The sequence below is a fragment of the Mixophyes fleayi genome, chromosome 6, assembly GCF_038048845.1.
Source record: "Mixophyes fleayi isolate aMixFle1 chromosome 6, aMixFle1.hap1, whole genome shotgun sequence".
Classification (NCBI taxonomy): domain Eukaryota; kingdom Metazoa; phylum Chordata; class Amphibia; order Anura; family Limnodynastidae; genus Mixophyes; species Mixophyes fleayi.
The window spans coordinates 212,077,073-212,092,611 of NC_134407.1; the positions used below are offsets into that span (position 1 = coordinate 212,077,073).

Here is a 15,539-nt window from a genome sequence, read left to right on the forward strand (position 1 = left end):
AGTGCAGCCATTTAACAAGTGCAATTCATGTGTTTATTGTATATATGACTGATCTGGTAGCCTACAATGTGTACTGTAGCAGTGACTCTCAGATAAACCTCTCTGGTCCTGCCCTATTATCTTGGAGAGGATAAATTGATTAAAAATAAAATAGTGACACAAGAGTCTGCTCCATTTGTAATATGTGAAGTAAATAACAAGACACAGGCATGTAATAACAGCTTACATCAATTGCCATTACCTGGTAGTACAGCAGTAATATCTCCTCTCTGCTTTCTATTGCTTCTGCCTAAACAGGACGTTGTTAATACAGCACTTCCGGAATGTGCGTTCCACATGACTTCCTGGTTGTGCGGTCCACCTGAAAAGGAATTATTTGACTACAACTCCCAGAATGCATTTCTGTATGTTTATCCTTTAGTGTCTTCCAATCAGGTGATTCCAGAAAAATTAACCTCTAAAGCGGTATTGTCAACTACTGCTGTTCTGGCAGTCAAGTAAAATGGTGCGGGGATGCTGGGAGTTGTAGTTGTGATTTATATGTAATTATTTTATATGTACTGTTATATATATATATATATATATATATATATATATATGTATACATATATATATATATATATATATGTATATATATATAGATCTATATGTATATATATATATATATATATATATATATATATATATATATCTATATATACATATATATATATATATAGATCTATATATACATAATATATATATACATATATAATATATATGCACATACACACTATGGGGGTATTCAATTGTTAGCGTTAACGCTGAAAAACGAGCGCTCAAAAAATATTACCGTTTATATGGTAATATTGCGCGGCAAAAGCGTTAATACGGTAGTTTACTCGCGAAATTTCAGCTCACAGCTCAGGGGGCAGCGAGCTGAAATTCCGCGAGTAGTTACCGTATTAACGCTAAGATTTTTTGAACGCTCGTTTGTTAGCGTTAACGCTAACAATTGAATACGCCCCTATCTGTCTATGTACATATACTGTATATCTATATCTAGCTATCTAGCTATAAAATATACATACTACCTGTGATAACAGGGTTGTGGGATATAACCTGAATAAAACCACATGAAATTGAACTTAAGGCAGCAATCCCACATAGAAGACTACAATTTTTGTTTTTGTCGCTGAAGCTTTTCTCATTATCAGTAAATTGTTTGTGCAGTATCCACACCAATGATACCTTGGTTTTTTTTGTTTTTTCATAAGACTTTGCATATTCCCAAAATACCATTAGTCTGCTTATACATCCTGTCACAACAAAGAAATTCCTCCCAAATTAGCCAAAAAAGTGTTTTTTTTTAATTGAAATTGCAAGGAAGTAAACTGAAAGCAAACGTGTGTGTATTTTTTTTCCTAAATACCAACAACAAAATACTTCTTGCTTTGACATCAAGTCACCTTTTAAAAACAGCAAAAAGCAGGATTTTACACATAGGTTTTTATAATAAAATCTGCACTTGAAAATGATAAAGCAATTTTTTTGCTATCTTATATGAAATACATAAAATGTGTAGGAGTAATATGAGTAGTCCATATATAAACACATACAAACTAACACATTAAATGAGGCTACCTCTGTGTTTATTGAAGCCAGGATGGGGGGATATCTCATACTTGCCAACTCTCCCAGAAAGTCCAGGAGACTCCCGAAATTCGGGTTAGTCTCCCGGGCTCCCGCGGGAGCTGGCATTTCTCCCGCATCCCAGAATTCACTGAGAATCGCGTCATTTGATGCGATTCTCTGTGAATTGCGCCATTTTGACACGTTTGGCTGCGCTCCGCTGCCCCCGCCCTCCAGTCAAGTTTCCAGGAGTAGGTAAGTATGGGATATCTGAGCATTAGAACCCCCAATATCTGGAATAAAATTAGTATTGGGCTCTTTATTAGGGATGCAGAGAACTTAGGCATTGCAGTAATTTGATTACACAAATATTTCGATATTAATTCACAAAAGCACTCTTGTAAAGATTTTACATTTTATTCTTAGATATTTTTAGCAGGTGTCCCTATAACAGGGAGGAGAATAAGCCCCCTTTTTTTAAAAAAAAAAAGCTGATAAAAAATAATTTAATGATTTTTGAAGTCTCGTGCATCCTAGACTTAAAAGTATACCCCAATCTCACTTCTTTTCTTGGCCATAAATTATGATTTGATGTCATCTTTCTTAGCTATCCTCCTACACCTCATATCATTTTCAAAATAGCTCTGGAGGGAAAATAATTGTGGCTGCAATATGCTCACAGTTCTCGGCATGTCATGGGAGATGGAGGAGGAGAATTTCACAGTGAAAACAGAGCTCAGAGGGGCACACCAAAGCCTCTTTGTTCACTACATAATGGGTCGTGTGACTGTGGTTGCCATGGTAGTAACTTTACACTGTGGAAAGTCTGCAGTATTATGAATCATTAATAACAGTGGGGTGCATCATTTACGCAGCATCATCATTTCATCACGGGAACGGGGAGAAAAATGATGTGCTTTGTTGCGCCCTGCCCCCCTCCGCAACCTGTAATTCACCTCTGGGATCTCACCGAGTCTCTCCCATATAAACTTCATAACATGGGTACACTAAGGAACTCACCAGATTTGCCAGATAGTGGACAAATTTACACTTTTGAGGCAGTCAGGATTTCTCTAAATCTCTCAGCTCAAGACTTCTGGACATATTTGCAAAATAGACATTTTATTAAGGGCTTAGGACAGAGGAATACATTACACCTAAACCTTACACCATTTCAGTGTCTTTGCTTTACAACCGGAGAGCTTAGACACACAGGGGTATATTTACTAAACTGTATGTTTGAAAAAGTGGAAATGTTGCCTATAGCAACCAATCAGATTCTAGTTATTTATTTAGTACATTCTACAAAATGACAGCTAGAATCTGATTGGTTGCTATAGGCAACATCTCCACTTTTTCAAACCCGCAGTTTAGTAAATATACCCCACTGTCTCTAATTTGTAAACTAAACCTGCAGTTAACTTCTGAACCTCTTCCTACGTGTACTGAGGTCTGGAATAGAGAATGCAGAAATAATCTACAAGAAGGGCAGTGGCTCCAGATCTTTTAATTTACCCATGCTTGTGCAAACAGACTGTCAGTGTTCAAGACACAATTTAAAGTGGTTTCAAGCTGGTATAGATGCCCAAATATCTCAGTATATTGCTCCCAGGTCTTCCAGACAAATGGTGGAGATGCAACCAGGCAGCTGGAGCCCGCATCCACATTTGGTGAAGATGCAGAATTTTAGCATGAAGTTAGGCACTTATCTCTGAGGAAATGACAGGAGAACCGATCCCTCCGACCCAGTACTCAGGCTCCTGAAGTCACTGCTAAAACACCTAAGGCCGTCAGTCCTGTAAGATGGAAACCTCTAACCCTTCAAATAGATTGGTTTATGTGGATTTAATTTTCTATGTTGATGGAAGCTATTAGCTTCCTCAGTGGGAAACGGATACCAAAAGTTTACAGCCACATGGTTCTATTGGTTACAGTGTAAACAATCAGATAGCTATAAAAGATATTTTGTGACAACACAAAGCCACAACTTAGCGCCTATATCCAATCATCTAATTCTTTAAGAGATTTTCTCAAAGAAGGGTGTGTTAAAAAATTAATGTAAATACAACGGGGCATATTCAATTGTCGGCGGAAATGCCGAAAATCAGTTAATACGGTAATTTACTCGCTGGATTTCAGCTCGCAGCTCTCCAGCTACATTTTACCGTATTAACTGTAATAGTTTTAACGCCGCGGAACTACTTAACAATTGAATACGCCCCAACATGTCATATATGTATCATTCTATAAATAACTTGTACAAGATATTTGCTGTTGTAAAACTATTTACTCAAAATAAACAAAAAATGCCTTGGAAAAAAAAATAATTTACCTTCTAGACTGAAACTTTGGATTGATATGGGATCTAATCCTGTGGATTAGGTTATGTCCACTTGACTTTGGCTATGTATAAATCTGACCTGTAACCCTGAAATCCCCCCCCCCCCCCACCTTTCTGTCTCTTGTTCCATGTGGGATTGGGGACAAATTGAGTTCAAATGGAGCAAAAATAACTAAACATCAACACAGCTACAGCTGATTATGATCTGTGATCTCCATGTGGGAAGGAACAAACCATTAATCTATATCACCTCCTCACCTCACTGGGTGTGGGACTGGGCAATGGAGTTTAGTAAAGAGCCAGATAAATTCTCCAATTATTTCCTCTTTTTAATGTCCTGAGCCTGGAAACAGGCAAAGTGGTGGAGTAGGCAGTCTACTTTCTCCAAGCTGCACCTTCTAAGTCTAACCCACTGAACCCTCCCTCATTTTCTCTTATGTTGAAGTACATCTATTTTATCCTCTCCGCCTCGTTCCTATCATTTATCGCCCCTCAGGTCCAGTTTCCCAGTTCCTTGACAACTTTGCGGCCTGGCTCACTTATTTCCTATGCTTTGACCTGCCTACACTCATACTAGGTGATTTCAACATTCCCGTTGATAATTCCACTGTTTCTTCTGCCACTAAACTTCTTTCACTTACTTCTTCCTTTGGTCTCTCCCACTGGACCTCATCTACCACCCACCGTGATGGGCACTTCCATGACCTTGTCTTCTCCAGCTACTGCTCCATCTCTAGTTTCAACTTAACCTTCCCGTTCGCCGACCACAACCTCCTTTCCTTAAGCCTCACCCTACCTCATGTACCCAAATCCACATGTACACAGCGACACCTAAGTACTCTTAACCCAATCCACTTATACTTTCTCCTATGACTGCACTGTCCTGCTTCTTTCTACAACAAAGCACTCAGGTTAGTCTTAGACAATGCAGCTACAATTACCACATATAGTCTCCAATAAGCCAAACCTCAATCATGGCAGACCAAACAAGCCCGCTACCTGCAAAAGTGCTCTCACACTGCAGAGCGTTTCTGTAAGAAATCTGGTTCCTATCCTGATTTCCCCCATTATAAATTCATCCTTTCATCTTACAGCACCGCCATTTCAATTGCCAAACATACTTTAAATCTCTAATATCCACTCAGTCTACTAAACCTATATCACCTCTTTGCCACCTTCACCTTCCAATCCACTGTCAGTTCATTCTCTACAGGAACAGATGATGAAGTCACTGCTCTAATCTCATTAACTTACCTTACAACCTGTCGCCTCGACCCTATTCCCTCCCAACTTCACTGCTCCCTCTCCCCTAATGCATGCCCAGGGGCAAACACAGGATTTCTAGAGGAGGCTTTCCAAGACCATGCAAGCCAGTTGTTTAAAGGTGGGTGGCAGTGATGGTGGCTTAGTGGTTAGCACTTCTGCCTTACAGCACTGGCGTCATGAGTTTGATTCCCAACCATGGCCTTATTTGTGTGTAGTTTGTATATTCTCCTCGTGTTTGCTTGGGTTTTCCTCCAAGTGCTCCGGTTTCCTCCCAAACTAATAGGTCAATTGGCTGCTATCAAAATCTCTATCTCTGTCTGTGTGTATGTTAGGGAATGTAGACTGTAAGCTCCAATGGGGCAGGGACTGATGTGAGTTCTCTGTACAGAAATAATGGCACTATATAAATAGTTGATGCCAATGATGATGACGGGACCTTTTAATTTATTGGTGGTGGGATATTTATTTGATGGTGGGGACTATGTAATTTAATAGTGAGTTTGGTGCTGACTTATTAATTTTGGGTGGCAAGATGGGATGGGATGGGATGGCAGGATGATTAATTTAATGCCGCGGTGGTTTGGGTGCTTTTAATTGAATGTGTGGCTGAGTATGGGGAGAAGGATTGCTATTTCTTACAAGTGAATGCTAGTTATTTAATGTTTGGGAGGAAATAGGTTTATTTATTAAATGTAACTATTAATTTAATGTTTGGGTTGTTTGTGATGAAATAGGTCTTTCTATTAAAGGTGAATGCCATAAATTTACAGTTGAGATGGTTGCAAGGAGGGAGGACTAACAATGAAACATGGGTGCTTTTGATTCAAACAGGATCCATATAAGCACAACTGAACTTAGGACGTGAGCAGCAACAACAAGTAGTGAAATCAACGAGAACAGGTAGGAGAGAGCAGGACAGTCTGAAAATTGTCCTGATTCTGGTGGGTCAGTCCTGAGTTTGGGGACTGACCCACTCAGTCAGGACTTTGTCCCGACTACAGGGACAGTTGGGAGGTATGTCCCACTTCACACTGCTGTACTTGTGAAGGGGAAGCTACATGTACCTAACAGTAATCCACTCAGCATTGCCTGTGTATTTAAAGGGGATCGGAAGACTCGGAGAGCAGCCTTGCACTTTCTTAAATGATAACCCCCCCCCCCCTCCTTGCATGCTGGTCATGCCCACTGACAGTGTGGAGTGGAGACCCCTCTAGAAATCCTGCGTTTGCAACTGATGGGTATTGAAGTCTATGCACTACCTGGTTACATATAATGTATAACAACCAATACTAGAAGGCTATAATCATTAATTATTTCTGTTCCCTAATACTGTGATGTGGAGGGTTCTTGTGCTGAAAAATATAGAAATGAAAATCATCATCAATATTTATTTATATAGCGCCAGGTAAGGGCTTAGGGTGGTTTAGACAAGTTAACACAAGGGGTAGATGATTTGGGGAGGGGGGCAATAGAAGAAAAGGGACTGAAAGTCGCTTTATGTTTGATTAGTATTTATGTTTCCTGGTAGAGATACCAAGTAATAGGAGTACCACGGTCCCCACACTTTCTGAAATTTCTTTACCAAATTGCTCTGCATATTAATGATATATTCCATGCTGGGCACAAACCATGTTTTTGAGGATTTCTTAACATGATGGGCGGTCAATTAAATGTTTTACCACATTACTTATGTGTGTTATCAGCTTATCGGTAGATTTATCTATATGTTCCATTGGTTTGACCAGAAGTAGTGCAATAGTGTCCATGCTTGGTCTGGTTCCTGTGATGTTGGTTGTTATAAGACTGTTACCCAGAGAGCTGCGACTTTCGGACAAGTTCAACACATGGAAGAACGTGCCCTACTGGCCGGAGTGCCGCCAGTACTGGTCCATACATTTGGCTATATGTGGTGCAGTCGCTCCGGGACTAAATACTAGTGGTTATAGATTTTAAAGGATTTTTCTTTGATCACAGCACTTATGGAACATTTAGACACTAAGTCGATTTTTTTCCCCCAAACTCAACATATTTTTTTTAATGAGTGTATTGGTTTTATGTCTTGTTTAGCTTTTATTTTGCCTTTTTTTTGGTTCTGCAATAATACTTTGTTGTGTAGATGTAACTATTCACACATGTATCTGACAGACGATCGCTAAGAACAATGACTAAGAACATGACTCATCCGAGTCTCCATGAGGTCTTGACAACATCGGATTATGGGTTCAAAATTTTGCTTGACAGACGTCGCAATGACGCCAGGCAGCAGAGTAGGTCACTTCTCCGATCGGAAAGCCTTCCTGTCATTATGCTGCTGTCTTCAGGGATCTCCAGCGTCGTTTTGAAGGCAAGTCTAATTATTTTCAAGTCGATTTTCTATTCTTTCGGTTATTTTTTGGAGGCATGACAGGTGTCGGAATCGTGGTAATCGTAAGAACGATTACCAATGATATTTAATACTCTCAAGAGATTTAAGTGAGAAAACACTTTGTACTTTCTGCAAACAGTCCTTTAATTATGCATAATACAAATGAAATACCATACAATGTCACATTAAGATATATGTTATTGACTGTGTAGAACATATGAAACTCTTTAAATTAGCATGAAAATATTCTATCATGAGTTGTCTTGCAGATTCTATGCTGCGGAGTCTCAGCCTTCCTCTTATTATGGGTAGCTTATTGCACATACCTGCTTAAGTTATCTGTTTTCCTGTAGAAGACAAAGAAAACCTTGTCTGAGCGCACAAAGGGGAAATCATTTCAAAGAACGCCTTCTTAGAAGAAATGTCCGAATAGGCAGACACTTTCAAATAAAACACATAGGGCTAGATTTACTATCAGATTCTAGCTGTCATTTTGTAGATGGTACTAAATAAATGAAAGCTAGAATCTGATTGGTTGCCATAGGCAACATCCCCACTTTTTCAAACCCGCAGCTTAGTAAATCTAGCCCATAGGCTTTCAGTAGGCAGAGTTACTTTACCTCCTATGGTGTCTAGCGCCCTCTCTATATCTTTACTCGGAGGAGAATATTAACTCTTTAAATGTCTAAGTCTCCACTTAACTCTTCTAATACTGGAGATTAATCCTCACCACCTGAAAAATCTTCATATTACGGTAATGATTGATTTGTCTGAGAGAGTAATTCAGGACTTTTGTACAAGGTATGGCCAAAAGTTATTTGATAATCTGATTTAATTTATTTTAGATAATGTTCTGGAGAATGGTAGATTAGGTGCTATTTAAAGCAACTGTTTTAGCAGATGATAAAATGTACACTCAGCTTCCAGCCTCCTAACTCGATTCCTTTATTCATTGAGCAGACCAAACGATGGAGTCAAGAAAGTTACATCATATTTTTTTGTGACAAAAGGGACTCAAACACATTTATAGACTCATTACTTTAATTGACACTCCCATTATATAGGATTTCCAAACAGGGTCTCCCGGCGTTGCGTGGGTCCAGTTTGTAATGTGTAGTGCTTTTTATATATTAGGAAATTATTTTGTAAATTGACTAAAAATGCTAATTAGAAAATGTTGCGTTGTTGTTATGTTGTATTGTAGCAACGTTTCCTTGCAGAAGTCAAACAATTGTTTGGCAGCTTTTTCGTGAGAGCTGTGAAAGATATTCACCAACAAACAAACAAACAAATGTCTTCTTGTATATACTGTATATTTAGATGTTTCTCACTATCCCCTGAAGTACAAGGGAGAAGGCTAAATTTATTTATTCTTGCCAAAATATACTGGTTTAAATTTCAATGGGTCTTTTTTTTTATTGGTACAAAAGGTTTTACTCAAATGTTAAGCAGTAGGGTGACAGCCGGTCATTTTCCGAGACTTGCTCATAGGAAAGGAGAGCTGTAGTGACTTATGCACTTTAGATAAGAGTATGAAGATAAAACCAGAACGTGATTTAATCTGGAGCCCAAACAGAATTCATGGGTTAGCCTCCAAGAAATTAACTGGGAACAACGTTTGTTTGAGTGCTACTGGTTTATCTATCCCAAGCAGGATGCTACAGAAAATTTAAATATGATCTGGATACAATAGGCAAATTCTAAATAAAGTCTACCGTTCTACTATCAGACTTCAGAATAGTTTAGAATATCAACTCAATTAGGTCACTATGAAACAATGGGGGTGGTGGTAAAACAAAAAACATCAAGGTTAAAGCATGGCAATCTTTAAGAATTTAATAAACCTGACAAACTCCGAGACATACAGGTCCAGGAATGCTATGGACTCCAGAGCAGTTGTGGTACTAAGAGTAGGCTAATTTCCTTGAACCTGTGTAGAGATGATATTAACTGCACCTCTGTGCTTTACTTGAGACTTAAATAGGTAAACCCTTATATAGGTTCTGGCTGAAGGCTTCTCCTTTTTTTCTAATTAAGGTAGGATAATGGTTTTGGATATTTTTTGGTTTCACATGGCAAGGGAATGTTGTATTATTATGGATCATTATCGTCCCTTTGGATATTGCCCCTGATGTTACTCCGGCCATCAGGTTATTGGGAGGCTGCTCGCCAATGACATACAGCAATTTAACTGAGAGAAACTCAATCACTTTCCAAGAGGTCAGTAAAGTTTACCTGACTTCCCTACATGGCATTGGCTATTACTAGATGAGTCAGGCTAATCCGGTAAGCAGAAGAACAATAACCACAAGACCTGATGGCTGTGTAAGGCTCTTAAGGAACACAGTGGACTTACAAATGGAAATCGAAAGTGGAACTGGACATTAACTTTTTTTTTTTTTAACATCGATATTAAAAGCATAGAAAACATTTTCCATGTTAAGGTCCCTTGAACCAATGAACTAAATGAAATGTTAGCAGCTAGTTTTTTGATTCAACTTTAATGTTATTAACATGCCAAACTTATATATATATATATAAAACAGACATGCATGGTAAATCCTTTCAGCTTGCTAGCTCAGTTTATACAGCACAGTAGCGGCTACTTTGACAAAGGCAGTGCCCAATTACTTATACATGGAATATTAAAATTATAGTTTTTATTTGTTGGCTGCAGTTTGTCATTTATGTTCTTTTTAGTGCTCCTGCTATTTTAATTATTCACCTTACTCCAGTAAAGCTATATTCGACTATTGGGCAACGAGATTATAAATATCTCCTCCACTGTCTCATGGGACACTTGAAAGTCTACGAAGCAAAAAGAAAGGTATTGTTCCCTCACCACAAAAGTTTACATCCCTTTAAAATAACGGATTGAACGCACAGTTCCTGCACTCAAAGCAAGGATGCTTTCTACCGAGTGTGAATTCTCTGATGTTTAATAAGATCAGAGTTACTGATGAAACTTTTCCCACATTCAGAGCAGGAAAATGGTTTTTCTCCTGTGTGAGTTCTTAGATGTATAACAAGATTTGACTTGCTGATGTAGCATTTATCACATTCAGAACAAGCATATGGTCTCTCTCCTGTATGAATTCTCTTATGTCTACTACATTCTGAGCTACTGCTAAAACATTTCCCACATTCAGAGCAAGAGTATGGCTTCTCTCCTGTATGACTTCTCCGATGTGCAACAAGTTGTGAGTTAGTGATAAAACATTTACCACATTCAGAGCAAGAAAATGGTCTGTCTCCTGTGTGAATCTTCTGGTGGGAAGCAAGATTTGAACTATTGTTAAAACATTTACCACATATAGAGCAAACATACTGTTTCTGTCCTGTGTGAATTTTCCGATGTGTAACTAGATTTGACTTGCTGCTAAAATACTTTCCACATTCAGAGCAAGAAAATTGCTTCTCTCCTGTATGAATCCATTGATGGGTCATAAATTGTGTTTTCCTACTAAAACATTTCCCACACTCAGGGCAAGAAAATGGTTTATCTCCAGTGTGAATTCTCTGATGACTATTCAGTTCAGCTTTACTGATAAAACATTTCCCACATTCAGTGCACGGGTAAGGCTTCTCTCCAGTGTGGCTTCTCTGATGTCTGTTATATTCTGATTTATTACTAAAACATCTACCACATTCAGGACAAGCATAAGGTTTCTCCCCTGTATGAATTCTCTGATGAGTTACAAGATTTGAGTTACTGATAAAACATTTCCCACACACAGAGCAAGAATATGGTTTCTCTCCTGTGTGAATCCTCTGGTGTGTAACAAGATTTGATTTCACGTTAAAACATTTACCACAGTCAGAACAAGAATATGGTTTCTCACCTGTATGAATTCTCTGATGTGTTTGACAATCTGTTTTACAGTTAAAAGATTTCCCACATTCAGAGCAAGAAAATGGTTTATCTCCCGTGTGAATTCTCTTATGGCTAATAAGCTTAGAGTTATGTTTGAACCGCTTCCCACATTCAGAGCATGAGAATGGTTTCTCCACTGAAGAATTTTGTTGGTAATTTCTACCAAACTTGTCAATATAATTAGATGCAGTTTGCGTATGATCTGGGACATTTCCTTCGTCTCCAGACATTGTTTCCTCTTTAATATGAATAGTTGTATATTCTATAGAATCTGTTGGTGTACAGATGTCTGTGTCTGTGAGATTTCCTTCATCCCCTGAGACTGTTTCCTCCTTAATATTAAGAGATGAATATTTGGTATCATCTGTTTGTATATAACTGTCCGTGTCGGTGAGTTCTACTTCTTCACATGAGAATGACTCCTCCTTAACATGAGATGGAAATTGTGTATGATCTGTGGTTGTATAAATATCGGTGTCTGTGAGATCTCCTTCTTCACATGAGATGGATTCCTCCTTAACATAAGATGGATTTTGTGTATGATCTTTGGGTGAAGAAATAGTGCTGAGATTACCTTCTTCACGTGAGGCTGATTCCTCCTTAATATCAGAAGATGTATTTTGTATATGATCTGTGGTTGTATAAATGTCAGTGTCTGTGACATTTTCTTCTTCACATAAAGTTGGTTTCTCAGTAACATTCTCCAGACATTTGATGTTGTGTTCATCTGCTGATACGTTCTTTGCAGTCTGGATATTTAGAACAATGCTGTGATCCTCATTCATACAGCCTGGTGAAGAAACAGGGGTGTGGGATCCTCCAGATCTTTTTGCATTATCAGTCAGATCTGTTGGGAGAGAAATACATTGTGGTTAGTTTACATACACACTGGGATAATAAGGAGTAGAAAAGGCTTCTGGGAGTGGCATCCCTGCTCAGGACAGTTGGTAGTCTGCTTCTACTGGCCACTGAAACATATACATACTGCTCCCTGTACTATGTATATCTGCAAAACCAACAGTGTAACCAAATAGTAGGTTTCCAAATGACCGATAAACCATCTGTACTACAGATGTATTATCAACTGTGATTACCGAACACACCACCTCCAAACCACTCCAGAAGATAGAAGAAAAATAAGTAATTGTTTGTGCTACAATCCTTAAATGTGCTACTTCAATGATAAATACAAGTGTAACATTTGTCCATATTGCAAAATTAATAAAACAAATGGAAGAACCTGAGAGTTCAGCTACCATTTAAGGAAGGGCATATCTGTCTTGTGACTGTAAGCTAATATCCCACTGATCTTTCACCACTCCAGGAAAAGAGGATCGTTAAATAGCTTTGCCTCTATAGCATTCCATATGTTGAGCAAAAATTTAGGGAGTAGGAGTGTTCTGCTTAGCATGTAAACACTATAGAGGAAATATATAAAAACAAACAAATAAATGGTTAACAGGATTCCAAAGGTTTTCCGTAATAAATAAATGCAAATGTCTATCTTAAGAGTCGGCACTTCTGAAACCAATTCCAACAGAATTTGCGGCTGGACAAACAGGCTTCTTTTATATCCTCTAGGACAGATAAGAGCAAGGGTGGAATACAGTACTAAAGAGGTAGAGCTCGCCGTATTGTGCACCAACTGATATGGTTCGACACATATTGAAGTCATCTGTCCAGATTTTGATTCCTGGAGTGGAGAGAGCTGGTCGTGATCCCACTCCATAATAGACAGTCCGTGTTTTACATTGTTAGGCACCTAAAAGCCAGACTACAGAACACAGACCTTTCCATTGAATGGTTACTAATTAGGTTCATGTGTAAAGTAGAAGGTGGAGGCTACAGACTAGCAATTAAATACTCTCTCGGTCTTGTTAAACAAAGCAAGAGGATTGTGGTCTCATTATAGTAGTCATCCAGTAAAAATAATGCTGCAGGTATTCAAAATACTACAACACAGCCAAACACTCATACTTCACTTGGCCAGATATACAACTTCACAACCTTAGTCTGTGTCAGAGTTTACTAAAGTTCCTATAAGTATTGAATGTAGTGTAAAGGGCCCACTATGAATCTAGCTACAGAAATTCACAGTACGATATTAAATATAGCAAGCACAGATTATACACAATAAAATACAATACCTCAATGCTTGGGGTACGGTCTTGGTTCTAACCTCATTTACCATATTACCCGTAAGGTTAATATTCTTAGATAATAGCTGTGATTAAGCATTGAAGTGAGCCAAGGGATACGTTTGCCTTTTCATTAACATCTCAACTGCACTAAATTTCATAGTGAAAACAATTAAAAATACATTTTTCTCTATATCACACTTAATATCTATAATAAACTGCGTAATAAATTAAAAATACGCAAAATCTCAAATGCCCAGACTCCTTCACCAAATATACACATAGGGATTGCCATATATAAAAATACTAAAGACAGTACGCCAACTTGACATAAGGGTGAAATTCAAAATATTGTTGAACTACAAAAGATTGCACATAATATGCAAAGCATATAAAAACAGGCAAATATAAAACACTTCATAATATTAATACTACATATGGCATTGTACGCCCTGTACAAATGTATCACTTTTTATCCGTACATATCTTTGCAAAGTGAATTATAAAGTGACACAGAACATTACTGTGAGAAATCATGGAGCAGTACAGTGTGTGAACAGAGTGTGTTATAACACAGATCAGTAAAGAACGTATAAGACCGCATACAGTGGGAATAAATGGAAAATTGCCGGGCTGAATACAGAGGCAATATGTAGAATAAGAGAGTGCTAACATTCAGCTGGCACTCATGTGGGTAGCCGCAATGCGCCGGTTGTTGGTATGGGCATGCCACAGCAATCATCTGGTTCTAATGCGACTAGCAGTAGTGTACACGGTATAGAAGCAGCTAACAGTAGGGAGCATGGTGTCGGTGCGGCTAAGAGTAAGGAGCATGGTGTCGGTGCGGCTAAGAGTAGGGCGCAGGGTGTCGGTGCGGCTAAGAGTAGGGAGCACGGTGTCGGTGCGGCTAAGAGTAGGGAGCACGGTGTCGGTGCGGCTAAGAGTAGGGAGCACGGTGTCCGTGCGGCTAGCAGTAGGGAGCACGGTGTCCGTGCGGCTAGCAGTAGGGAGCACGGTGTCCGTGCGGCTAGCAGTAGGGAGCACGGTGTCCGTGCGGCTAGCAGTAGGGCGTATGGAGTCCGTGCGGCTAGCAGTAGGGCGCATGGTGTCGGTGCGGCTAGCAGTAGGGAGCATGATGTCGGTGCGGCTAGCAGTAGGGTCCATGGAGTCGGTGCGGCTAGCAGTAGGGCGCATGGTGTCGGTGCGGCTAGCAGTAGGGAGCATGGAGTCGGTGCGGTTAGCAGTAGGGAGCATGGTGTTGGTGCAGCTAGCAGTAGGGAGCATGATGTCGGTGCGGCTAGCAGTAGGGCGCATGGAGTCGGTGCGGCTAGCAGTAGGGCGCATGGTGTCGGTGCGGCTAGCAGTAGGGAGCATGGAGTCGGTGCGGTTAGCAGTAGGGAGCATGGTGTTGGTGCAGCTAGCAGTAGGACGCATGGTGTCGGTGCGGCTTTAAGGCACTGACTGATCTTTCCCTTGTTAGATTTGTCCATGGTAAGATTTGACCATGGTGGTTTGATAAGACATTAAACCAAGGCTGGTATCAGAAACTCTGTGCCCATAAGTCCTCAGGTTGCCGTACTTAGACATGGCCACAGAACTGCACAGACGTCTGAATAACATATTTTATGTTCATGTTACACATGTGAACAGGTCTAGTAAGTTTAATTTAAAATGTAAACTGTACTATATCACCTGTCTTAGAAAATGATGTTTCACACACAAACTCTGCCCTTCTGCATTAGCTGGTGCAAACGTCAGCTCTTCCGCAAATGCCGCCATCTTGCTCCACAAACCAACGCATTTTGGTGTACATCTAGCCATAACAGTGCAAGTCAAGGCACGCAACATCAGCAAAAAGGAATGTGTAATGTTTCTTGTCCGTCTTGCATGTCCTAAATGTGTGTCGCCAAATTCGCCACATATCTAGTAGTTCACCAATCTGAC

At 39.5% G+C, this 15,539-nt stretch overlaps 1 protein-coding gene across 12 annotated transcripts in view; it reads right to left on the reverse strand.

Moving 5' to 3' along the window:
* The window catches only part of LOC142159811 (uncharacterized), a 316,766-nt gene that overhangs the window by 14,497 nt on the left and 286,730 nt on the right, over positions 1 to 15,539 (reverse strand). For 7 of the 12 annotated variants that reach the window (XM_075214565.1, XM_075214564.1, XM_075214569.1 and 4 more), the window contains one exon: positions 10,268 to 12,304. In XM_075214565.1, the coding sequence (XP_075070666.1) occupies positions 10,497 to 12,304 (1,808 nt within the window). In that variant the 3' untranslated portion in view covers positions 10,268 to 10,496. Of the gene's footprint in view, positions 1 to 241; positions 344 to 10,267; positions 12,305 to 15,539 lie in introns of those variants that run through there. The other 5 variants (XM_075214576.1, XM_075214575.1, XM_075214573.1 and 2 more) reach the window with 2 other exon arrangements.